The 26,404-nt window shown below is 47.3% G+C and overlaps 1 protein-coding gene across 1 annotated transcript in view; it reads right to left on the bottom strand.

The window, feature by feature from the left end:
• Positions 1-26,404, bottom strand: part of CHD9 (chromodomain helicase DNA binding protein 9) — a 2,842,495-nt gene that overhangs the window by 1,816,483 nt on the left and 999,608 nt on the right. Inside the window, exon 6 of the mRNA XM_044082017.1 lies at positions 23,496-23,564. Coding sequence (XP_043937952.1) covers positions 23,496-23,564 — 69 coding nt within the window. The remainder of the gene's footprint in view (positions 1-23,495; positions 23,565-26,404) is intronic.

Genomic DNA, 26,404 nt, shown 5'->3' with positions numbered 1-26,404 from the left:
CCCAGAAGGAAGGCAATACATAAATTTATGTAATAATGCAAAGCAACATAATCAAAATACAGTAGATGCAAGCAAATACACCATCAATGAATACCCCAATCAGGTTGTATGAGGAGGTGTTAGCCAATAGGCCTGTCCCAAGAGGGGAAGGAGGGAGGGAAACCTGGACTGCAGCTGTATTAGCACTCGAACATCTACATTTACGGTAGGTACAAAACTGTACTATGTTCATCGTGCATACAGCTGCAGTCATAACAGATGGGTAGAATCCCAAAGCTAAAAAAGGGGTGGTAGGCACTAGGTGGAACTAGGAGGAGCCAGGATGCCCTTCAAGACTGCAGTGGCAAAGCCTGCTCTAGTTTTGCAGTATAATGGTAGGTGGTAGTGCTTGGAGAAGGTATGTACAGAACTCCAAGTGGCTGCTTCCAAAATATCTTTGGTAGGAACTCCTCTGAGGAAAGCTGCAGAGGTAGCTGTGGCCCTTGTGGAGTGAGATTTGATGCCTGCAGGTACAGTTTTACCATGAAAAGAGTAACAAAAGTGTATGCAGTGGGCTATCCATTTTGAGATTGTCTGTTTGGAAATTGGCTTCCCTTGAGCTCCTATAGCATAGGACACAAAGAGTTGTTCTGATTTTCTGAAAGGCTTTGTTCTGTCCAAATAATAACGCAGCTGTCTGTGGATGTCCAAGGAATGTAGTAGTCTCTCCCCTTTGGTTTTTAGGATTAGGGTAAAAGGTAGGTAAGTGGATAGCCTGATTCAAAGCTACCCTGGATACCACCTTTGGCATAAAGGACGGGTTGGTTCGTAAGGAAACTCTGTCCTGATGGAAAATGATGAAAGGCTGCACAGCCATGAGGGCTTGTAGTTCCGATACCCTGCGAGCTGAGGTGATAGCCAGAAGGAAGGCTGTTTTCCAGGACAAATATTGCAAATCTGTTGAGGCAGCTGGCTCAAAAGGAGACAAGGTCAGCTTTTCTAGAATGAAATTGAGGTCCCAAGCAGGTATTGGTTGTTTCCTTGGGGGTTTTATATTGTTAGCCCCTCTGAGGAACTGTCTTAAGAGGGGGTGAGAGAATAAAGGTGGATCAGTGTTGTATTCTGCAGAAATGGCTGAGGCATGGATTTTGATGGAGGAGAATGAAAGCCCACTGCTTAGCAGCTCAGCTAGATACTGTAATATTTGAGGTAAATTCAGTTTTCCAGGATTCTGGCCCTTTTTCTCATTCCAGGCACAAAACCGTTTCCATTTTGCGGAGTAAGCTTTTCTAGTAGACAGCCTTCTGGCCTCCAAAATGACATCCTGCACCTCCTTGGAGAGTAGGGTCTGTTGTGAAGTTAAAGAATCTTCCATGCGGCCAGATTGAGTGTTTTCAGCTGACTGTGAAGAGTTTTGAAGCTGTACTGAGTCAGAAGAAGAGGCATTAGAGGTAGGGTCCATGGTGGGGAATGCGTCAGGCTCCTCAGGAGTGGGTACCAGTGCTGTCTTGGCCAGTCTGGAGCAATGAGAATCATCTTTGGTCTGTCTGCTCTGGTTTTTAATAGAACTTTGGGCAGCAGAGGAAGAGGTGGAAAGGCATAAACTGTCATTGTTGTCCAACTGAAAGAGAGAGCGTCCACTCTCCAGGCCTGTGGATGAAAAGTCCTTGAGCAGAATTTTGTCAATTGGTGATTTTTGTGGGAGGCAAAGAGATCTATGTCTGGCCTTCCCCATGCTTGAATTATCTCTGTAAAAACTTGAGGATGCAACTTCCATTCGTGTGGATCTGTCATATTTCTGCTTAGGTTGTCTGTCCGCGTGTTTTCCTTGCCTGGCAAGTACTGTGCTTGAAGTTCAATTTGTAATTCCAGAGCCATGTTCCAAAGTGACATGGCCAGCCTGCATAGGGGGTATGAATGGGTTCCTCCCTGTTTCTTTATGTACCACATTACTGTGGTGTTGTCTGTCCTTATCAATAGTTGACCTGGATGCAGAAGGTCTTTGAAAGCTATAATAGCATTTATTACTGCTAGCATTTCCTTTTGATTGATGTGAAGGTGCTTTTCTTTTTGGGACCATTTGCCCTGAATGCACCGATCTGTCATGTGCGCCCCCCAGGCGTAGTCCGAGGCGTCTGTTGTGATGACTTGATTTGCTTGAGGCTTGCAGAATGGGAGACCTGTGTTTGTCTGGCATGCTTGAGCCCACCACAGAAATTCCTTTTGAAGACATGGAATTAGTGGTATTATGGTTTCCAAACTGTGGCTGTGTTGAGACCATAGGTTTTTCAGGTACCACTGAAGTCTCCTCATATGCAGCTTTGCACATGGGATTAGTAAGATGCAAGATGCCATGAATCCCAGAGCCTGCAGGATTTTCCTTGCAGTCAACCTGGTGAAATTTGCTAGTTTTCTGAAGTATTGAGTTAGTTGCCCCTGTTTCTCTGGCGTGAGGTAGGCCATCTGGGTGTTTGTGTCCAAGTTGGCACCCAGGAAAATTATTTTCTGAGAGGGTATTAGCCTTGATTTCTCTTTGTTGACTGTGTATCCCAGAGAATTCAACAACATTATTACAAAAGCCAGATGTTTCAGAAGTATGTGCTTGCTATCCGCTTGGATCAGGCAGTCGTCCAGATATGGGTAGATTTGTATTCCTTGTAGTCTGCAGAAGGCAATTACTGATGCCAGGCATTTCATAAACACTCTGGGTGCAGTAGATAAGCCAAAGGGCAATGCAGAGAATTGGTAATGGGTTGAACCTGCAAGAAATCTGAGGTATCTTCTGCAATTTTGTCTGATTGGGACATGCAGGTATGCCTCCTTGAGGTCCAATGTTACCAGCCAAGACTCCTTGCCCAGCATGGGAAGAAGCTGCTGTAATGTTGCATCTTGAATTTTGGCACGAGTAAAAATGTGTTTAGGATGGATAGGTCCAAAATAGGTCTCCAATCTTTTCCCTTCCTTGGTACCAGGAATAGTCTGGAATAAAAACCTTGACCTTGTTCTTGAGTAGGTACCTCTTGAATAGCTTTCATGTCCATGAGATCTGAAATTTGTCTTTGTGCCTCAGCCCTTTGATTGTGTGGCAGGTTTGGCATGCCCCTCATTTTTGGAAGGGTGTGAAAATGGAATCTGTAGCCTCTGTTTATAATGTCCAGGATCCATTTGTCTTTTGTGACAATATGCCAATTTTTGCGAAAATAATGCCAGTTTTCCACCTAAGGGTGCTGCCATTTGAGCCTTGCTTGGCATGCAAAGGGGAAAGTCATTAGGTTTGCTTTCTGAATGGCTGCGAACTATCCTCACCACCTCTTTGTGGAGGAGCTTGCCATTGTCTGCCTCTAAACGATCCTTGAGATTGCCCTTTGCCCCTCGAGCGCCTGTATCTACCTCTTTGGGGTCTGTCCGTGGCTGGAAAGGACCAATTTTTGGAAGGCCAATTTCTACTGAAACGTGGAGGTTGCACCTGTAGAAAATCTTTCACTGTTTGCATTGATTTAGCCTTTTCCTCCATTTTCTTTAATACCTCATCAGCTTTAACACCAAATAATACATCCTTTTGTAGAGGGGCATCTTAGTAATTTAGCTTTGACATGATCTGGTAAGGTTTGCTCCTTGAGCCAGGCATGTCAACGTATGACTGATCCTGTTACAGCAGCTCTACATGAGGCCTCTAGAGCATCAAAACCACATTGTAAGGTATGTTTACCCACTTGTTCTGCACTATGCATCAAATCCTGCAACTCCTTCATGTCTGGTTGTTCAGGTTGTGACATTTTGCTTCTCAACTGTGATAACAGAAACTGTTGGTACTTTAACATATGGAACTGGCAGTTTAATGCCCTCATGGTTAAGGTGGCCGAGGTGTATACCTTTTTTCCCCACCTTTCTAAAGATCTGTAATCTCTCTCGGAAGGTAATGGATTTTTAGCAGTGGAGGCTTTAATTCCCTTGGGGCCCTGTGAGATAGTTTCTGGGTCAGCCGCATGGCTTTTGTATAAAAATTGGTGCGAGTCAGGAACCCGGTAGTACCTGTCAGGCTTGACTGGGGCTGGAGGTAAAGAGTCTGGGTTAAGGCAGGCCTCCGAATACACATCATCTAGTATGTCTAAGACAGGAGGTATCGTCAGAGGCCTGTGCTGAGGTAGCTAGAGAAAATCCCTAAGCCTTTCCTTGGAGTCTGAGTACTCTTGACCTTCCCAGTGGAAGTGTTCCCTCAAGGTATGCAAGGTTTCCCCAAATGAGTAATCCTCTGGGGGGGAGACAGAGGGAATAGACTCCTCTGCATCAGAATCTTCAAAAGGGGAGTAAGAATGTTCCTGTTCATCAGAGTGCTCTGAAATAATGGAGGCCTGGTCAGAGGAGGGGGAATCTTCCTCCACTCTGGGCCTTTTGTCCGGGGGGGGGGGGTTGAGAACCCCTGATAAGAGTAATTAAATCCTCAGCCAATTTAAGCATCTGTTTTTTAGGCATGGGGCCTGGAGAAGGGCCCTGTGTAGCTTGTCTCTTGGAATGCATGGCTGCTTTAGACTTAGTGAAAGCCTTGATGGAAAAAGAAGAGGAAGGTCTGAAGACACCTTGAGAGGAGGCAGACCTGTCTACATTTTGAGTTTCACCACCTAGAGTGGCTTCGGTATCTGTAGTCGGGGTGTGGGCCGAGGAGCCTGCGACCTCGGGCACAGTAGACACCGCCAATGAAGTGTCATCGGTAGACAGGGGCTGCATAGGCGCCTCGCTGAGAACCGGAGCACCTGTAGTCGGCTTTGGCGTGGTGTCGGTAGAGGCCGCGGACCTCGTGTGTCGGTCCTTATCTTTGCGTTTTTTAGACAAAACTGGAGTCGGAGTATCCGACGACATAATGTAGTTAAATTTTTTGCCAAAATAGTGCTGGGCGAACTCCGCCCGACGCTTAATGGCGCGTTTGTTGAAGGTAGCACAAAAACGATAGACCGAGACGTCGTGGTCTGGGTCTAAGCAAGGAATGCAGAGGGAATGAAAATCCTTATGCGGTATTTGCTTCCCACATGAAATACAATTATTAACTTTGTCTGACATCGGTCTGAGGCAAGAAAAGTTTCCCCAACGGGGTACTTAGCTTTCAAGAAGTCTTCCGTTGCAAAATTTTCGTAATTTCAGGAGCTGGCCGACCGGCACTTACGAACTGCTTCTGCTTCGGGCACCGCGCGGCAAGAAAGACTGAAGAAAATGGCGTTGGCTGGTTCTTTAATACCCCTGTCGCACTGACGTCAGGGAAGAAGCGACAACCGACGCCAGACCTAGACTTTGGAATTCGGCCGACCGAGGACCCGCCTGACGGCAGGAGAACCCATCTGTTATGACTGCAGCTGTATGCACGATGAACATCTGATAGTGCATGACGCCTGCTTTGAAGCATAGGTATCTTCTGCAAGATTCCCTGATTGGGATGAGCAGGTAGACTTCCTTCAAATCCAGTGTTGCCAACCAGGCATCCTTGCCTAGCATAGGAAGCAACTGGTGAAGAGCTAGCATCTTGAATTTTGGGATGACCAAAAAAGTGTTTAGGATAGAGAGATCCAGGATAGGACACCATGAGTTGTTTTTTCTGGGCATAGGGAAAAGTCTCGAGTAGAAACCTTGTCCCCTTTCCACTTCTGGGACAGTCTGAATAGCTCTTATACTTGAGAGAGAGAGAGAGAGAACTTGCTTTTGAGCCGTTGCCCAATGATTTGGGGGTAGATCTGGCCAACCGTTTGGGGTTGGTAAAGTGTGGAAGTGGAATCTGTATCCTTGGGAAACTATATTTAAAACCTAGTTGTCCTGGGTAATGAGTTCCCAGCTTTTTTGCCTGCAGAGCAATCTTTTCCCCTAAAGGAGCAGTCAGTTGAGAAGAGCTTGGAAGTTCTAAAGTTAAGTCATTGAGACAGTTTAACTAGGGGGGGGGGGTCTTACTACTCCCTGCTTTGGAAGTGGGAGCCCCCCACTGCTTAGTCCTGTGTGCACCTTGGGACTGAAGCCTGGGTGTTCTGCTGGCTCTGGGTTTGGACTGAGAAGGCCTGGAAGAGGTAGGAAAGAACCAATTCTTGGAGGGCCAATGCCTACTAAATCTTGGAGGCTGTACTTGCAGTAAATCTTTAACATTTTGCATAGATTTAGCTTTTTCCTCCATCTTTTTAAGTACTACTTCTGCTTTGTTGCCAAACAGAGCGGTCTTGGTTTAAGGGAGCATCCAGCAATTTAGCTTTAACATGACCTGGCAAAGATTGCTCCTTAAGCCAAGCATGCCTTCTAAGTACAAACCCAGTGACAGCAGCCCTGCAAGATGCCTCTAGTGAATCAAAACCGCACTGCAAAGTATGTTTTGCAACTTGTTCAGCAGAATGCATTAAATCCTTATTTTCAGCACAGTCAGGAATCAACACCATTTTCTGTTTAAGCAATCCAATAATATGCTGCTGGTACTTTAACATATGAAACTGGCAGTTTAAGGCCCTAATGGCCAAGGTTGCAGAAGTGTATACCTTCTTACCCCCATCTATCCAGCGCCCTGGAGTCTCTATCAGACGGGGTAGGATTTTTGCCAGTAGTAGCCTTAATGCCCTTGGGTCCCTGTGAAATGGTCTCAGGATCCACAGTAGGATTTTTAAAGAGGAACTTCTGAAAGTCAGGAACCCTATAATATCTATCTGGTTTTCTGGGAGCAGGTGGTAAGGAGTCAAAGGCCAAGCTAGATTCCAAAAAGGCATCATCGACAATATCCAGTACAGGGGGGATAGGTAAAGGCCTGTGTTGGGGCAGGAGTAAGAAATCCCCAAGCCTCTTTTTAGAATCAGAGTAATCCTGGCTTTCCCAGCGAAAATGTTCCCTAAGAGCATGCAAGGTTTCACCAAAAGAGAAATCCTCTGGAGGGGAAGTGGGAATTGAGTCCTCTGCATCAGGGTCCTCATAGGTAGATAAGGGTAATTCCTGGTCATCACAGGAAACAGAAATTTCAGAATCTTGATCAGAAGAATTATAAGCAAATTCAGTCCTAGGCGTTTTAGAGGGGGAAGGTTGGCTTCCCCTGATTAAAGTAATAAGGTCTTCAGCCATTCTTATCTGATTTTTTTAGGCATAGAGGCCGGACCATGCGGTCTGGGCGTTGGTGTTCTAGGCATGGATCGAGTTTTGGGCCTTGAAGAAGAAGATGGCGTTGGTTTAACATGCAAGTCAGTAGGCCTGAATACACCCTCAGAAGCCGGTGCCTGCGCAGCGTCTCTGGACCCATCCAAGGTAGAGACATCCGCAGGTTCCACAGTTGAAGCATCTCGCGGCATACCGGACTCCGAATGGGTCTCAGTAGAGGCCAGCAAATCTGAAGTAGCGGGTATCAGGGGCTACGAAAGCGCCTCACTGAGTACCGGAGAACTGGCGACTAGCTTAGGAGAAGCATCATCGGCAGCTTTACACCTAGGGGCCTGTCTCTGTCTTTATCTTTGCGTTTTTTCGGATGTCGGCGGTCGGGTGGCTTAACGAAGCCATATCAGGGTAATTGAACAGAGTACCAAAATATTTAGAAGCGTAAATATACCAACGACGAATAGTTCTTTGTTTAAATAAGGCATAAAACTGACAGCGAGGTATGCCGTGGTCAGGGCCTAGGCAAGGAATACAGTATGAATGAAAATCTTTATGAGGTATTTGTTTTCCACAAGAAATACAATTACTGACTTTTACTGACATCGGTTTAGAGCAAGAAATTTCCCCAACAGGGTACGTAGCTTTAATTGAAGACTTTGGTTCTAAAATGAAAATTTCAGGAGTCGGCCGACTGGCACTTCGAGCTGCTTCTGCTTCGGGCACCACACGGCAAGACAGACTGATGTAATGGCGTCAGCTGCATGCTTTATATCCCTGTCTACCTGACGTCATGGAAGATGAGACAGCAACCAACGCAGGACCCAAGACTTTGATAATCAGGCCGACTGAAGGCTACCTGCAGGCAGATAAACCAAGTGTGATGACTGCAACAGTGAATACACTCGAACATCTACATTTATGGTACCATAAATGTAGATGTTCGAGTGTATTCACTGTTGCAGTCATCACACTTGGGTTATCTGCCTGTAGGTAACCCTCAGTCGGCCCGAATACCAGAGTCTTGGGATTTCTGCGTTGGATGCTGTCGCCTCTTCAATGATGTCAGGTCGTCAGGGGTATAAAACATGCAGCCCACGCTATTACATCAGTTTTTCTTGCCCCAGATGTCAGGAGCCCCCAAAATAGGAAGCAATTACATGGTGTGGAACACCTCCATTAAAAAGTAAATACCACTGCCATAAGATATGGCCAAAAAAGAGGCTAGGTAGTAAGTATTGAAAGGTCAGAGGGCTAGAGGGAGGGTTATCAGGATTGCAACAGTGAATACACTCGAACATCTACATTTACGGTAAGTTTACAAAACTGTACTATGTTCTTTGTGTTTCACTGTTGCAGTCATCACACTTGGGTTGATTCCCAAAGCTGAGGATGGATGGAGGCAGTCAAGAAGTATTAGGGCTGGCTAGCAGGCCTTGTAAGCCTGCTGTAGCAAATCCGGCTCTGGATTTAGAAAAGATAGGCAAGTGGTAATGCTTGGTGAAGGTGTGTACTGAACTCAAGGTTGCAGCTTCCAGGATGTCCCTGGTAGGGGCTCCCGTGAGAAATGCTGTAGAGGTTGAGGTAGCTCTAGTGGAATGGGTTCTGATCCCCATGAGGGGTAGAATTTCCATGGTGCTTGTAGCAGAAATGGATGCAGTGTGTTATCCATTTGGGGATGGTCTGTTTGAAATGGCCTTGCCCTCTGTCCCTGTAGCAAAGCTGACTAGCAGCTGGTCAGATTTTCTGAAAGGTTTAGTCCTGTCAAGGTAGAACGTAAGCTGTCTGTGCATGTCCAAGGAGTGCAGGATCCTTTCCCCTTTATTCTGAGGATTAGGAAAAAAGGTTTGTAAATGGATGGATTGGTTTAAAGCCACACTGGATACCACTTTGAGCATAAATGACGGGTTAGTCCTGAGGGAAACCCTGTCCGCATGGAAGATAATGAAGAGTTCCACAGCCATAAGAGCCTGTAACTCAGACACTCTTGTCACTGAAGTGATGGCTAAAAGTAAGACTGTTTTCCAACAAAGGAATTTTAACTCTGCTGCAGCTGCAGGCTCAAAAGGGGGAAGGTGAAGTAATCTCGTACAAGAGTGGGAGTTCTCCTCGGGGGTCTTAAATTGTTAGCTCCTCTCAGGAACTGTTTGACCAGAGGGTGGGAGAAGAGGGGTGGCTCAGTGTTGTAATGAGCTGAGATGGCAGAGGCATGAATCTTCATTGATGCGAAGGACAGCCCTTTGTGGAGCAGCTCTGTTACATAATCTAGGACATGAGGCAAGGTGGGCACAGCTGTGCCCTTTCCCTGAGACTGGCTCCAAGAACAGTATTTTTTTCCACTTTTCTGAATAGGATTTCCTAGTACTAGGCCTCCTGGCCTCAAGGATGACATCCCAGCACCTGTTTGCTGAGGGCTGCTGGTGATGTATTCAGGGAATAAGCCAGGCTGCTAGGTTCAGGGTTTGCAGCTGAGGATGTAAAATCTGGCCCTCCTGCTGGGACAGCAGAGAGGGGGAGGTTTGATGCAGGTCCCAGGGTGGCACTGTTGTCAGCATAAATGTGGGTACCAGTGCTGGTGTGGCCAGTCTAGTGCAATAAGGACTGTCCCTGGCTTGTCCTGTTTGATCTTGAGTAGTACTTTCGAGAGGAGGGGCAGAGGGGGAAAGGCATAGATTGAGTGGTTTTCCCATGTAAAGGATAGGGCATCCACATTCCAAGCTTGGCTGTGGGGAGTTCTGGTGCAAAATTTGCTCAAGTGATAGTTTTGGGGGGAAGCAAAGATGTCCACCTCTGGTGTCCCCCCCCCCCACCTGTGGATTAGAAGCTTGAATGAGTTGGGTTTCAGTTTCCACTAGTGTGGGTTCATTAGATTTCTGCTCAAGTCATCTGCCAGTGAGTTTTGTTTGCCTGGCAGGAACTGAGCTTGCAGGTGCACTTGGTTGCTCAAGGATGTGTTCCACAGAGCCATGTCTAACCTGCAGAGTGGGTAAGAATGAGTTCCCCCCTCCTTGTTTATGTACCACATGACTGTGGTGTTGTCTGTCTTTATCAAGAGTTGTCCTGGAAGTATAAGGTATTTGAAGGATGTCAGTGAATTCTGTACAGCTAGCATTTCTTTTTGATTGATATGTAGGTGCATTTGTCCTGGGCTCCATTTGTCTTGAATGCATTTGCCTGCTATGTGAGCCCACCATGCATAGTCTGATGCGTCTGTTGTCAGGGTTTGGGCAGCAGGGGTGAGTGAAAGGGAGTCCCTTGTTGTGGTTGCAGGCCTCTGCCCACGAAAGGAACTCTGTCTTTAGGCAAGGAATGATAGGAATAAGTTGTTATGTACTCACCATAATGTTCCATCTGAGTAGGTGGCTTCATTTGTCTGCAACCTGTGGGTCTTGGATCCGATATCGGATCCGAGCCGGCAACTTGTTTCATAGCTAATGGATCCGAGCTTCTAGCTCCTCCCCTCACCCATAATCCCCTGCCAACCCTCCATGACCTCAGATCAAGTTTGCCCCTCTATAGATACCCAAAAAGGGTATTCCGATAAAACAACTCACATAGATCCATTTTGAAGGCCAGGGGGAGGGGGGGGGGGTTGCAGACAAATGAAGCCACCTACTCAGATGGAACGTTATGGTGAGTACATAACTTCTTAATCTGAAGTAGGAACTTCATTTGTCAGCATCCTGTGGGACAGAGTCCCCAGCTACCTGAATCTTGGGTGGCCATCATGGAAGGATATTGCGGAGCACCGCAGAGCCAAAGGATGCTCTCCCTCTAGAAATTACGTCCAGTTTGTAGTGGTTAACAAAGGTATGAGATGAGGCCCAAGTGGCTGCCGAACAAATATCATCCAACGGAACTCTAGATTTGAAGGCAGCAGAAGCAGAGATGGAACGAGTGGAATGTGCGCGAACTCCTTCAGGTGCGGGTCTCCCAGAAGCTTGGTACGCTAAAAGAATACATTGGGAAATCCAGCGTGACAAGGAGATTTTTGATACTGCTTTCCCCAAATTAAATTTGACAAAGGAAATGAACAGCTGGTCGGATTGCCTGTGACCAGCAGTTCTATGAGTATAAAAATGCAGCTACCTATGAACATCTAATGAATGCAGCTTGTACTCTCCTTTATTCTGATATTTAGGAAAGAACACCGGTAGATTTATGGATTGATTTATATTGGTTTCTGATGCTATTTTGGGAAGGAAGGAGGGATTGGTCCTGAGGTACACTCTGTCCGGATGAAAAATCAAGTAAGGAGGTTTCACAGAAAGGGCTTGAAGCTCCTAAACTCGTTTCGCTGAAGTAATGGCTACAAGGAATGCTGTTTTCCAGGACAAGTATTTGAGATCCACTGAAGCGGCAGGTTCAAATGGTGGAGCAGTCAGGGCTTGAAGAACTAGTGAAAGATCCCAAGGGGGTACAGCTTCTTTTATAGGGGGTCTGAGCAAAAAGGTGCCCTTGAGAAAGGTTTTACACAATTTGGCCGACATCAAGGGCCCTGTGTCATGTCCCACATGGTAATGGGAGAAGGCAGCCAATTGTACTTTGACAGTTGAGCAACTAGCGCCTTCCTGAAAAAGTCCGGTTAGGAAGACTAGAATGGATGGAAGAGGGGCCGTAAAGGGATCTAGATTATGATGCTCTGCCCAGACGGAGAAACGTTTCCATTTACTGCGGTACACTTTCCTGGTGGAAGGTTTATACGCTGCCACGAGGATGGCTTTGACTGGTGAAGAGATACCGGGAGCCCTAACTAGGAGTGGAACTGGAGCAACCAAGCTGTCAGCTTCAGACTGTCCAGATTTGGGGTCGGCAAGCCCGACGGATGGGAGATTAGATCCAGACTGGGATCCAGAATCCAGGGGGGATTCACTAGGTGAGACCACAGGTAAGGGAACTAAATTTGCCGAGGCCAGAATGGGGCAATGAGGATCATACTGCTCCCCAACCGCGAGGCTTTCTGTAAGAGCTGTAGCATCAGGGGTAGGGGAGGATAGGCATAAAGTAGACCAGGCGGCCAAGCATGCACCAGAGCGTCTCTTGGAGTTTCCCCTGGAGGGGGAATCAGAGCGAAGAAATTGTCGCATTTGGTGTTTGAGGGAGAGGCAAAAAGATCGCAGCAGGGTTGCCCCCATATTGCGAATATCTGCTTCGCTACTAGTGGGTTGAGAGACCACTCGTAAGGGGTAAGTAGGGTGCGGCTGAGTTTGTCCGCTAGGATGTTGGCCAGCCCCGGAATGTGCGTTGCAATCAGAAAGCGGTTGGTGGAAATCGCTCATTCCCACACTCTCATGGCTTCGCGGCATAGAGGGTAAGACCTGGTTCCCCCCTGTTTGTTGAAGTACCAGACAACAGACATGTTGTCCGACTGAATTGCAATAGTTCCTACGGGGAGGAGATTCTGAAGTGCTTGCAACGCGTACAGCACCACTCTCACCTCCAGAACGTTGATATGCAGGGAGGTCTCTATCGTTCCACGTGCCTTGGACGGTCCTGCCTGAATAATGCCCCCACCCCCACCCGAGGTGGGAGGCGTCCGTGGTCACTGTGGCAAGAGGGGGAGAGGTGCAGAAGGGTCGGCCCGTATGGAGATCCGGAGCATGAAGCCACCATAATAGGGCCCTCCTGCAAGCCTTGCTGATAGCGATGGGGTGATGGAGAGGAAAGGACAGAAAGGACCATTGTACTAGAAGGGTCCACTGCAGTACCCTCATGTTCAGACGGGCGCATGGAAGGAGAGTTATTCGCTGCCGCCATGGAGCCCAGCGCCCTCAGGACCAATTCCACCGGTGGTGCTTCTGAATGGAGGATGGCCCGTACATGAAGTTGCAAATTCCGTAGTCGTTCCGACGTCAGGAAGGCTCGTAAATCTCTGGTGTCTATTCTGGCTCCTATAAATTCTACGACTTGTGTCGGGGCCAGAAAAGATTTGTCGGCATTGATGGTGATGCCTAATTGGGAGGGCTAGGTGGAAAAAGAAATCTCTGGCTGAGCAAAGTAGATGCCTTGTTGGGGCGGTCAGGAGCCAGTCGTCCAGGTACGGGAAGACCTGCATTCCCTGGAGTCTCAGGTGGGCCGCTTTCACCGCTAACACCTTGGTAAACACCCTGGGGGCTGTGGTGAGGCCAAAGAGAAGGACCCTGAACTGGTAGTGACTGGCTCCCAGCCGGAAGCGGAGAAACCTCCTGGATCGTCTGTCCATTAGAATGTGGTAGTACGCATCCTTGAGGTCTACAGAGCACATCCAATCATTCTCCCTTAGAAGGGGGAGAATAGATTGAAGAGTGACCATTCGGAATTTTTCCTTGGTTACCGACAGGTTCAAACGGGACAGGTCCAGAATTGGTCTCGAGTCCCCCATCTTTTTTGGCACCAAAAAGAACCTGGAGTAAAACCCTAATCCGAGCTGGTCTTGGGGGATGGGCTGGATGGCTCTTTTTTCTAGCAGCTGCTAAATTTCTACGGCTGCAGCCTCCCTCTGATCGGGTGGTACATCGGGAAGGTTCTTGAATTTGGGGATATGAAGTATTTTGTACCCTCTGGATATAATTCGAAGCACCCAGCAGTCTGTCGTGATGGATTCCCATGCCGCTAGGTGCTCAGAGAAGCGCCCCCCCCCCGACTGCCTCCAGAGTGGAGCAGCCGAGCAACCCTTCAGGGCTGCTGCGTGGGCTGGTCAGAGAAAGGTTCTCTGGACCCAAAGTTCCTCGGAGCCCCTCTGCCCCTGGGGCGGCATCCTCCCTGTCCTCCTCTGCCACGGAAGGACTGGTTGTACGGAGCGGGTTGGGAGTGTTGCGATTTCCGGAACCACATCTTCTTCGGACCCTTTTGGTTCTTCGAAAAGGACCGCTGGGGAGCAGAGAAGTGGACTCCGACGGCAGACATCTTCCCATCCTTCTCGCTCTGGACTAGTGTCTCGCGAACCGTTTTGCCAAACAGGGCAGAACCATCGAAGGCGCTCGCAAGGCGGCGCTTTAAAGGCTCCGCAAAGTCACAATGCCGGAGCCAGGCCTGACGTCTCATGACTAGGCCCGCTCCGCTAGCTCTAGCGGCTCCCTCGGTGGCGTGGGACAATAGCCGCATAGAGGTATTTGAAATAGATCTCAGAGTGGCCATTCGGGTGGAGTACAACTGTTTGTCCTCCACCGACATGGACTCAGGGGGGGGAGGCAGCGTATTCTTTGATAAGATCCCGCTGCATCCTGATGACGTGTGCCATATAGTTCAGAGACCTTACCGAAAAGGTCGCTGAACTAAAAACTCGCTTCCCTAAGCGATCCACCGAGCGGGACTCCTTGCTCGGTGGATGGACTGAGGGGCTCTCCTGAGCTAGTTCCCTCTTCATGGCTGCCGCCGTCAACATGGCATCTACGGGGAGACCCTTGCTCCAGTGTGACCGGCTTGCGGGGGGCTCAGTATCCTGTCCGGGCGTTTTGGGACTGGCTCCACAGTGTCCGGGTCCTTCCACGCCCTGGTGGTAATAAGGTCCACCAGGGGGTTGGCCGGAGGGGACACCCAAGAGGTAGACGGGCCTGCTTCGAATGCCTCCAGAAACACGGACTCATCGGAGGAAGCCTTGGGGGCAGACCACCCACCTCTGATCCTAAGCATTTCCATGATGTTTCCAAAGGAGACATCCTCAGGGGGTGATCTTGAGGAGACTTCCCCTTCATCCAAGTCCGTGTCCTCAGTTAAGGACTCAGGGGAGTCCACGTGCCTCCTCTTGCACTTGTGCTTGCGAGGCACTTCCTCGGGGGGGCTGTCCGAGGAGGTCTCGCCAGCAACATCCTGTTCCAATGGAACAACCTGGGACATCGAAGCAGGCTGTCCCTGTGGCCGGGTGATGGAAGCCTGGCCCAACAGAGAGGGAGTGCAGGGTGGAGCCGAGACAAGGGCCTGGGGTCTGGATGCTCTCGACAGAGCCCTCTCCACTACATCGAAGGCCGAGGGAGAACCGCTCTCCCTGGGCTCCGAGAGCTGACTCCCACTCAGATCCGATGAAGGGATTGGAGCCGAAGGACCAGTGTGCTCCGACCTGGAAGGAGCCGAAGGCACACTGAATCCCTTGGATCCGAAGCTCAGCCCACGGCTCCGAGAGGTTGGATCCGACAGACTCGAGGGCAGGGTCGGATCCGAAGTACCAAGTACTGTCGGCGCCGACGCTGCCCGGCTCCGAACGCTCCGAACCCAGGTAGCGGGTCGGAGAAGGAGCAATTGGAGCAAAAATGGGTGTCGAGCTCCCCCCCCAAAGGAGGGGGGGAGGCAACAGCACTCCCATCTGCAGCTGGGCCTGGATGAACCTTCGCATCATCCGGTCCATGTCTGTATCTGACATACTGTAAGTTGATCTCGATGAGGCCACCGAGGCAGGCCTGGAATGCCGCCTCGATGGAGATCAGGCCTCCTCCTCCTCGGGTCCTGGGGAGAAACAAGGAGATCGGAGCCGAGGAGGAGGAGACCTAGAAGCTATGGAGGGAGAAGCCCGCTTAGCTGGCGGGGCCGAAGCGGAGGCCTCGGCCCGCCGCTTGTGGTGCTTCTCCCTCCGTTTCTCCCTCCTAGCCTCCCTGTCCTCTGGCGCTTTAGCGGGAGTTTGAGTCCCGGCAGGAGGAAGGGGGGACAGGAGTGGCAGTGACAACAGCCTGTGGTAGTGCCACGGGAGGAGCGGGGGCCGGAGCAGAGTCCGGGGGCAAAAGTCCCGCCAGGACCAGCTTCGACCTCCGCTCTTTCAGTGCCCTGGGGTTGAACGCTGCACAAATGGTACAGACTGAGGAGAGGTGTTCAACCCCAAGGCACCGAACGCACCGAGTGTGGCCATCAGCCGGGGAGAGGTTATGGCCACATTCGGTACATTTTGAAAAAATGGCTTTTGGGGCCTCAGCCATACTTGAGAAAAAAAACAAGTACTACACAAACACACAGGCCCCAAAACACAAACACACACACACTCACTAACGACCAGGGAAGGGAGGGAAAAAATTATATAAAAAAATATAAAATACAGGGAACCTGACTCTTACACACTTTTTAAAGTTAACGATAGGAGAAAGTGGAAGAAAAATACACTTAACTGACAATACTTGCTAAGAGCTCAAAAATCCAGCCATCCACAAGCGCGGCAAACTAGATCTGAGGTCATGGAGTGTTGGCAGGGGATTATGGGTGAGGGGAGGAGCTAGGAGCTCGGAACCATTAGCTATGAAACAAGTTGCCGGCTCGGATCCGATATCGGATCCAAGACCCACAGGTTGCTGACAAATGAAGTCCCTACTTCAGATTCACTGTTTCCAGGTCCTGAGAATGTTGACACCAGAGACTTTTTAAGTACCGCTGAAGTTTCCTCATGTGCAGTCTTGCATATGGAATTAGGAGAATGCATGAGGCCATGGACCCTAGGGCTTGCAGTATTTTTCTTGCAGATAGCTGGGCTTGGGTGGCCAGTAGTTTGAAGTAATTTGCCAAATAAACCTGCTTTTCTGGAGTGAGGAATGCCATCTGGGAAGTTGTGTTCAAGCTTGCTACCAGGAATACATTTTTTTGGCTGGGTACCAGATGTGATTTCTTTTTGTTGATGGTATACCCCAGAGACGTTAGGAGTCTCTCTACAAATGTCAGGTGCTGAAGTAGCAGTTCCTGACTGTCCACCTGAATAAGGCAATCGTCCAGGTATGGGTAAACTTGAATGTTTCTCCGCCTGCAGTATGCAATGGCTGGAGCCAGGCACTTTGTGAATACCCTGGGCGCAGTAGATAAGCCAAAGGGAAGTGCAGAGAACTGATAGTGCATGGAGCCTTTCCTGAAATGTAGATATTTCCTGCAAGATTCCCTTATGGGGATGTGCTGATAAGCTTCTTTTAAGTCTAGGGTGACCAGCCAGGAGTCCTTGGCTAGCATAGGAAGCAGTTGTTGTAGTGTAAGCATTTTGAACTTTAGTACCATCAGGAAGGTGTTGAGAATTGACATATCCAGGACAGGGTGCCAAAAGTTCTCTTTTCTGGGCATCAGAAACAGTCTGGAGTAGAAAACCCTGTCCCCTTTGCTCTGTTGGAACAGATTGAATAGCCCTGATACTGAGAAGAGAAAGTACTTGTTTTTGGGCCTCTGCCCACTGGTTTGGAGGAAGGTCTGGCAATCTGCTTGGGGTTGGCAGTGAGTGGAAGTGGAATATGTATCCATGAGATACAATGTTTGACTCATCGGTCCTGGGTAATGTATTCCTAGTTTGTTGCATGCAGGGAGAGTTTTACTCCTGGGGTGCAAGTACTTGGGTATGGCTGGGAAGGATGAATGACAAGTCACTGTGAACTTTTTCCATAAGGGGGTGGCTTACCACTCCCTGTTTTTGAGGTGGGAGCACTCCATTGTTTAGGTCTGTGCATACCCTGAGACTGTAGTATTTGTGATCTGCTGCCCCTGGGTTTGGACTGAGAAGACCTGGGAAGGACTGGAAAGGACCAGTTTTTTGAAGGCCAATGCCTACTGAATCTAGGTGGCTGTACCTGTAAGAAATCTTTAACAGTTTGCATGGATTTAGCTTTTTCCTCCATCTTTTTAAGATCTTCTTCTGCTTTTGTGCCAAACAAACATTCTTGGTTTAATGGAACATCTAGTAATTTTGCTTTGACATGGTCTGGCAAGATTTGTTCGTTCAGCCAAGCATGCCTTCTCAGAACAGACCCAGTGACAGCAGCCCTGCAAAATGCTTCTAAGGCATCGAAACCACACTGCAAAGTATGTTTACCAACTTGGTTTGCAGAATGCATTAACTCTTGTAAATCTTTATTTTCTGCACAGTCAGGAACCAATAACATTTTTTGTTTAATTAGTTCCATAATATGCTGCTGGTACTTCAACATGTGAAACTGGCACTTTAAAGCCCTGATGGCAAGAGTTGCAGAGGAATACACCTTCTTACCCCATCTGTCTAAAGCCCTAGAATTCCTGTCCAAAGGGGTAGGGTTTTTGGCTGTAGTAGCCTTAATACCTTTAGGTCCCTGGGAAAGGGTCTCTGGATCTGCAGTAGGATTTTTAAAGAGAAATTTGTGAGAGTCAGGTACTCTATAGTACCTGTCAGGCTTTCTAGGAGCTGCAGGTAAAGTATCAGGGGTAAGACTTGATTCCATGAATACATCATCTACAATATCCAGGATAAAGGGTACAGTTACAGGCCTGAGCTGAGGAAAGTCTAAAAATTCCATGAGTGTCTCTTGTTGGACTGAGGGTAAGCCTGGCACTCCCAGCGGAAATGCTCTCTTAGGGTATGCAAGATTTCATCAAAAGAAAAGACCTCTGGAGGGGGAGGAAGAGGGAATGGAATTCTCTGCATCTGAATCCTCATAGGTGAATAAGGGTATGTCCTAGTAATCAGAGGGGTCAGAGTCATCAGACTCATGGTCTGTAGAATCAAGAAGGAAAATCAATTTTGTCTTTTGGGGGGAGAAAGGGTGGCTTCCCCTAATTAAAGTAATAAGGTCCTCAGCCATTCTAAGCATTTGTTTCTGAGGCATGGAGCTTGAGAATGCACTTTGTTCGTTGGTTTCCTAGGTGTAGTGCAAACCCTGGGCCTGAGAATTTCAATAGTTTTAGTCAAAAACGAAGTAGCTGGTTTAATACAAACATTGGAAGGTCTGAATACACCCTCAGAAGCCGGTATCTGCAAAGTGGCTCCGGACCAATCCAAGGTAGAGACATCCGCGGGTTCCATAGTCGAAGAAGCATCTCATGACATACCGGACTCCGAATGGTATAAGTACAGGCCTGCAAATCTGCAGAAGCAGGTATCAGGAGCTGCGAAAGCACCTCACCGAGTACCGGCGGACAGGTGACTAGCTTAAAAGAAGCGTTGTCGGCAGTTGTGGACCTTTGCGGTCTATCTTTGTCCTTATCCTTACGTTTCTTCGGAACATTGGCAGTTGGATGGCTTAACGAAGTCCTTTCGGAATATGGAGAATGAGCGAGAAAGAATTTAGTGACAAAGATAGCCCGACGATGAATAATTTGGGCGTTGAACAAGGCACAAAACCGACAGCGAGGAATGTTGTGGTCTGGGCCTAAACAGGTGATGCAGTAAGAATGAAAATCTCTGTGAGGTATTTGCTTTCCACAGACAATTGTTAACTTTTTCTGACATCGGTTAGAGCAAGAAAAAAGGATACTCAACGGGGTACTTGGCTTTAGAAGACTTCACATTTGAAATGCGAAAAACGAAAATTTCAGGAAGCGGCCAACTGGCAATTGCAAACTACTCCCGCTTCAGGCTCCCAAGGGACAAGAAAAGCTGATGCAATGGAGTCGGCTGCATGTTTTATACCCCTGACGACCTGACGTCATGGAAAAGGTGACAGCATCTGACGCAGAAATCCCAAGACTCTGGTATTCGGGCCGACTGAGGGTTACCTGCAGGTAGATAACACAAGAGTGATGACTGCAAGAGTGAAACACGAAGAACATCTGCACTATGTTTTCTTTAGTTTTTCTTGCCCCAGACGTCAGGTGCCCCCTCTAAAAGGGTAGCCAAAATTTATATACATATAAATACATGCACCAATATAAACTTATAAACTTTACCTTCATCTACAAGCAAATACACCACATAGGTTGTATAAATCAGAGAAGGAAAGATGGGTTTCATGAGAAGAAAAGGGGGATGGCGGGTGGGTAACCTGGACTGCAACAGTGAATAAACTCGAAAATCTACATTTATGGTAAGTGTACACAACTGTACTATGTTCTTCGTGTTTCACTGTTGCAGTCATTACATTTGGGAAGAGTCCCAAAGCTATGGATGGGAGGCTGGTGTTAAACAGCATTAGGAGCGGCATTGAGGCCCTGCAGAACTGCAGTGGCAAAGTCTGCACTGGATTTAGAGTTGAGTGGCAGATGATAGTGCCATTGCCTTTTGCAGACAAAGGAATATCCAGACATTTTGTGAAAACTCTGGGAACAGTAGATAAGCCAAAGGGAAGTGCAGAGAACTGACAGTGCAGAGATTCTGTCCTGAAACGTAGATAATTACTGCATGACTCCCTGATAGAAATGTAGAGGTAGGCCTCTTTTAGGTCTAGGGTGGTTAGCCAAGCATTCTTGGAGAGCATGGGTATCAGTTGCTGGAGGGTGAGCATTTTGAATTTTGGTTATCACCAGGAAGATGTTTAGAATGGATAGAGCGAGGATGGGGCGCCAGGTGCCCTCTTTTCTGGGTACCAGAAAAAGTGTGGAATAGAAACTTGGCCTATCTGTTCTGCAGGAACGTGCTCTATTGCCCTGATAGAGAGCAAGGAAAGGACTTGCTTTTTCGCCTCTGCCCACTGGTTTGGAGGTAAATCTGGGAAACCTTTTGGGGTTGGAAGAGCGTGGAAAGAAAATTTGTATCCCTGAGACACTATGTTGAGGACCCAGCGGTTGTTGGTAATGGTGGCCCAGGTGCTTGCGTGGAAGGAGAGTTTTCCTCCTAGGGGTAAAGTGCAGGTGGGCAGAGGGACAGGGAGGAGAGTCATTGTGAGTTCTTACCACGAGGGAGTGGCTCCGTGGTTTTGAAGTGGAGGAACTCCACTGCTTTGATCTCTGAATTCCCTGTGGCTGCTGTCTGCGGTGTTCTGCTTCCCCGGGGTCTGGGCTGAACTGACCTGGTGGGGGCAGGAAAGGACCAGTGCTTGGAGGGGCAATGCCTACTGAACCTGGGTGTCTGGTCCTGTAGGAAATCCTTAACTGTCTGCATAGATTTAGCTTTTTCTTCCATCTTTTTTAAGACCTCCTCTGCCTTGGTGCCAAATAAGTTGTCTTTGTGCAAGGGTGCATCCAATAATTTAGATTTGACATGATCTGGCAAGGACTGTTCCTTAAGCCAAGCATGCCTTCTAAAGACAGGACCGATGATTGCTGCCCTGCAATAAGCTTCTAGGGCATAAAAACCACACTGTAAGGTGTGCTTAATTACTTGACTTGCAGAATGCATTAACTCTTGTAACTCTTTACATTCTGCACAAGCAGGAAAGGAAGATCCTTTTTGTTTGAGGAGTTCCATGGTATGTTGCTGAAATTTTAGCATACGGAACTGACAACTTAGTGCTCGGATAGCAAGAGTACAGAGGTGTATACCTTTTTTAACCCATTTGTCTAGTGCTCGGGAATCCCTATCTGAGGGGGTGGGATTCTTAGCAGAGGTAGTTTTAATTCCTTTAGGCCCTTAAGAAATTACCTCAGGGTTAGCAGTAGGATTTTGGAAAATAAATTTGAGCGAGTTAGGGACTCTAATACCTGTCAGGTTTTCTGGGAGCAGGAAGGAGGGTGTCAGGAGTCAAACAGGATTCCATGAAAACATAGTCGACAACATCCAGGACTGGGGAAATGGCCAGGGGTCAGTGCTGTGGAAGATCTAAAAATTCTCTGAGTCTGTTTTTAGACTGAGGGTAGTCCTGACATTCCCAGTGGAAATGCTCCCTTAAGGTATGAAGGGTTTCCCCAAAGGAAAAGTCCTCGGGTGGAGAGGCTAAAGGAATGGATTCCTCTGCATCAGAATTCTCATAAGCAGAGAGGGGTTTGCATGTCTTCATATTCAGATGCATCAGAGTCATCAAACTCCTGTTCAGATAAAACTACTGGGGACAGATCTCTTTCTTTTGGAAAAGGTAGATTGGCTTCCCCTGATCAGCATGATATGGTCTTCCGTCATTTTAAGCATTTGAGACTGAGGCAAGGAAGCAGGTGCCTGAGAATGGGTCGTCGGTTTCTTGGGTGTGTTTCATACTCTGGGCCTTAGAAACTCAGTAGTTTTCGAAAGAACAGTAGACATGAAAGAAAAAAGTTGCCAGTTTGTGTCTAGAATCGTTAATGTGAAATACTTCCTCGGATGCCGGTGCCTGCTCAGCAGCTCCGGACCTATCCAAGGTAGAGACAACTGCAGAATCCTTAGTCGATGAAGAGTTTTGCGGCATACCAGACTCCGAAAGGGTCTCGGTAGCGGCCTGCAAATCCACAGAAGCGGGCTTCAGGGTCTGCAAAAGTGCCTCACTGAGGACCAGAGAGCTGACGACTGGCTTAATGGAAGCGTCGTCGGTAGGTTTGGACCTGTGCGGTCTGTCTGTCTTTATCCTTATGTTCTTTTGGAAGATCTGCTGCCAGATGGCTTACAGAAGCCATATCAGAATTCAAGGACTATAAGCAAAAATATCTAGCTACAGCAAGGGCCTGACAACTTATATTCCTGGTGTTAAAGCACAAAAGCAACAGCGAGAGACGTCGTGATCTGGGCCTAAGCAAGTGATGCAGTAAGAAAGAAAGTCTGTGTGGTATTTGTTTTCCACATGCAAGACAATTGTTAATTTTTTCTGACATCGGTTAGAGCAAGAAAAAAGGATCTTCAACTGGGTACTTAGCTTTAGAAAACTTCAGCTTCAATTTGGAAGACGAAACTCAGGTAGCGGCCAACCAGCATATGTGCGAACTGCTTATGCTTTGGGCTCCTCGGCAAGATGTAATGGCATCGGCTGCCTTACTTTATACTACTGATGACCGGACGTCAGTCCTGAAGCAACAGCAACCGATGCAGAAATACTAAGCCTCTGGTATTCGGGCCGGCCAAGGGCTACCCTGGCAGGGGATAACCCAAATGTGATGACAACAGTGAAACACGAAGAACATCCTAACTTCCACTGAAACATAAATAGGACCTGTTGACAAAACAGATATACATCTTTGAGAATCTCTCTTTTATGGAATAGGCTTCCTTTGGATGTAAAGCAAATTAGCTCCTTTACTGTAAGAGTAGTTTGATGAAGACATGGGAAACAAACACACACAGGGTCTGACGCCACAAGCCCTCAATGAAAGGGTCAAAACTAGGTATAAACTAGTCATGTCAATGTGCACCTATAATTTGAGCTATTGTGGCTCATCATTATTCTCTCTTTCTCCCCCCTCCCAACCTACTCTTACAGTGCTAAAGCAGCTAATAAAATGCTACATCACCTGGGTCACACAGTCAATGCCCGAGTTGTCACAGAACCTGTCACAGAACACCACTTTATTAAGCTCGTTTGCAAAATGGTAAGCAAAATGGAAAAGAAAACATGAAGTAAGGTGGAAGTAATACAACCTGCTTTCAATACGGCTGCTTATTAAACTGTGTCCAAAAATGTAAGTAATAGACAAAACTGCTGTTTCATTGGTTGAACCATATGAACTGCAGAAACAAAACTATAAGCAGTGAAACTATCAGACACCAGAGAACTTGGTGAAAATGCACAGTATGAAAGTCAGCAGAATCACAATATCCATGTACAAAAGCAATATCAGTCTCAAGGTATACAGGGTACTTACTGTCATGCTGCATGGATCACAAATTAGAGTAATTCACATTTTTACAATAACAGAATTAAACTAACAGTTATGTTTTGTGACACAGGGCAAAAATAAAAATCACTTACTTCCTTCTTTATTACTCTACAGGACAGTATTTTATCAACAATTGCAGCATCCTCTTCACTTGGATTCTCCTGTAAGAAAAAGCAGAGCTCAATCATTTTCTTCTTTTACCTGCACAGATTCATATTTACAAAAACAGAAGTTTAGCCTCCTTATGTATCTACATAGCTCACAACTGTATATTAATAAAAACACTGCATCTCACAGCTTATGGTGGCCTGTATTATGTACAGAAAAAAAAAAGTTATGTACTTATGTTAGATGCACTGAAGAAGGATGTAAGCACAAAAGATGGATTTTTAATCCAACCTCTGACCCGACTTTGGCCACTTAAGACTTTGGATCCAAAGCTTGGGCTTCTCCCCCATCAACCCTGCAGATCCTTACATTACCCTCAGATCGAGTTTGTCCAATAAGACAATAAAGGACAAAGACCTTCATTCTCACAAACTGGAATGTATCACAAAAAAAATTTTAACTCCTATGCTGGTCTGGAGGTCAAAGTGCACAAAGACAGCCCTAGGAGCTGGTCAGTTTGGTCGTATCAAAAGAAAAGGAGGTAATGAATCCAGAAAGTACAGTTGTGTACACTTACCATAAATGTAGATGCTCGAGTTTAATCACTGTTGCAGTCATTACATTTGGGGTAAACTGCTGGCAGGTTGCCCTCAGTCGGCCTGAATAACAAAGTCTTGGGTCCTGCGTCGGTTGTGGTCTCCTCTTCCATGATGTCAGGTTGTCAGGGGTATAAAACATGCAGCCGACGCCATTTTAATCAGTTTTTCTTGCCCCAGATGTCAGGTGCCCCCCAAATGGGGAGCAAAAATATATACATATAAATATATATACATGCACTTTAGAACACATAACATTTACCTTCACCTAAAAGCAAACACACCACAAAGGCTTTTGAGCATAGTGAAGGAAAGAAGAGGTATGATAATAGAAAAGAAAGGGGGCTGGTGGGTGGGTAACCCGAAATGCAACAGTGAATACACTCGAACATCTACATTTATGGTAAGTGTACACAACTGTACTATGTTCTTCGTGTTTCATTGTTGCAGTCATTACATTTGGGCAGAATCCCAAAGCTATGGATGGGAGGATGGAATTAAACAGCATTAGGAGCAGCTATAAGGCCCTGCAGGACTGCAGTGGCAAAGCCTGCCCTGGATTTAGAAAAGAGAAGTAAATGATAATGCTTTGTGAACGTATGAACTGAGCTCCAAGAAGCAGTTTTAGAATGTCTCTGGTAGGAACCCCTCTGAGAAAAGCTGCTGAAGTAGAAGCAGCCCTGATGGAATGGGATCTGATCCCCTTGGGCACAGGTTTACCATGGTGCAAGTAGCAGAAATGAATACAATGGCTTATCCATTTAGAAATAGCCTGCTTTGATATAGCCTTCCCCTCTGTTGCTGCAGCGAACGCCACCAGTAGTTGCTCAGACTTTCTTAGAGATTTTTGTCCTGTTTAAGTAGAATCTTATTTGTCTGTGTACATCCAATGAATGCAGTGTCCGCTCCCCCTTGTTCTGCGGATTTGGGAAAAAAGGTGGCAGGTGAATGGTCTGGTTAAGAGCCACAATGGACACCACCTTAGGCATAGAAGAAGGATTGGTCCTGAGGGCCACCCTGTCCGGGTAAAAGATAATGAAAGGCTCCACTGCCATGAGAGCCTGTAGTTCTGAAACCGTTCTAGCTGAAGTGACTGCCAAAAGAAAGGCTGTCTTCCAAGCAAGTAATTTTATATCCGCAGTAGCTGCTGGTTCAAAAGGAGGTAGGGTGACTTTTTCCAGCACAAAACTGAGGTCCCATGCAGGAGTTGGCGCTCTCCTGGGAGACCTTAAATTTTTGGCCCCTCTGAGGTACTGCTTTATTAGGGGATGAGAAAAGAGAGGAGGCTCTGTGTTGTAATGAGCCGAGATGACAGAAGCATGGATTTTTATTGAAGAAAAAGATAGGCCCTTGTGAAGCATCACATTTAAGTATTGCAAAATTTGAGGAACATTGGGGCTTTGCTGTGTCTATTCCTTGTGCTTGGTTCCAAGTACAGAATCCCTTCCACTTATGAGAATAAGATTTTCTAGTACTAGGCCTTCTGGCCTCCAAAATGACATCCATCACAGGTTTACTGAGAGATGTGATTGGTGAAATTAGTTGATTAGCCATGCAGCAAGATTCACAGCTTGGAGCAGAGTGTGCAGAATTTGACAGTTCTGCTAAGACAATAGATGAGGTGTTTGAGGCAAGTACCACGGAGGAAGGTGTGACATATTCCTTAGAAGCGGGTACCAGTGTTGGCAAGGCCAGTCCGGAGCAATCAATCATTTTTGGTTTTTCCTGTCTGACTTTTAGTAAGACCTTGGAGAGTAGAGGCAGAGGGGGAAAGGCATAGACTGACAGGTTTTTCCAGCTGAAGGATAGAGGGTCCACTTTTCATGCTTTTATGTGATGAGTTCTTGTGCAGAATTTGTCCAACTGATAGTTTTGGGGAGAGGCAAACAGATCTATGTCTGGGCTCCCCCATTTTCGTGTTAACATGCTGAAGATTTGTGGATCCACTTTCCATTCGTGCGGGTCCATAAGATTTCTGCTTAGGTCGTCTGCCAGAGTATTTTGCTTTCCTGGCAGGAATTGAGCTTGAAGATGTAGTTGGTAAGTCAAGGCTGTGTGCCACAAGGCCATGGCGAGTCTGCAAATGGGTAGGAGTGGGTGCCTCCCTGCTTGTTTATGTACCACATAACGGTGGTGTTGTCCGTCTTTATCAGTAGTTGTCCTGGATGAAGGAAGTCCTTGAAGGCTGTCAGCGCATTCTGTACAGCTAGCATTTCTTTCTGGTTGATATGTAGATGCCTTTGGTTTGGGCTCCATTTGCCCTGAATGCATCTCCCTGCCAGATGCCCCCCCCCCAA

This window comes from Protopterus annectens, chromosome 8.part1 (assembly GCF_019279795.1).
Source record: "Protopterus annectens isolate FY-2018-M chromosome 8.part1, PAN1.0, whole genome shotgun sequence".
In the NCBI taxonomy this organism is placed as follows: domain Eukaryota; kingdom Metazoa; phylum Chordata; order Ceratodontiformes; family Protopteridae; genus Protopterus; species Protopterus annectens.
This window is presented reverse-complemented; position numbering and strand designations above follow the sequence as displayed.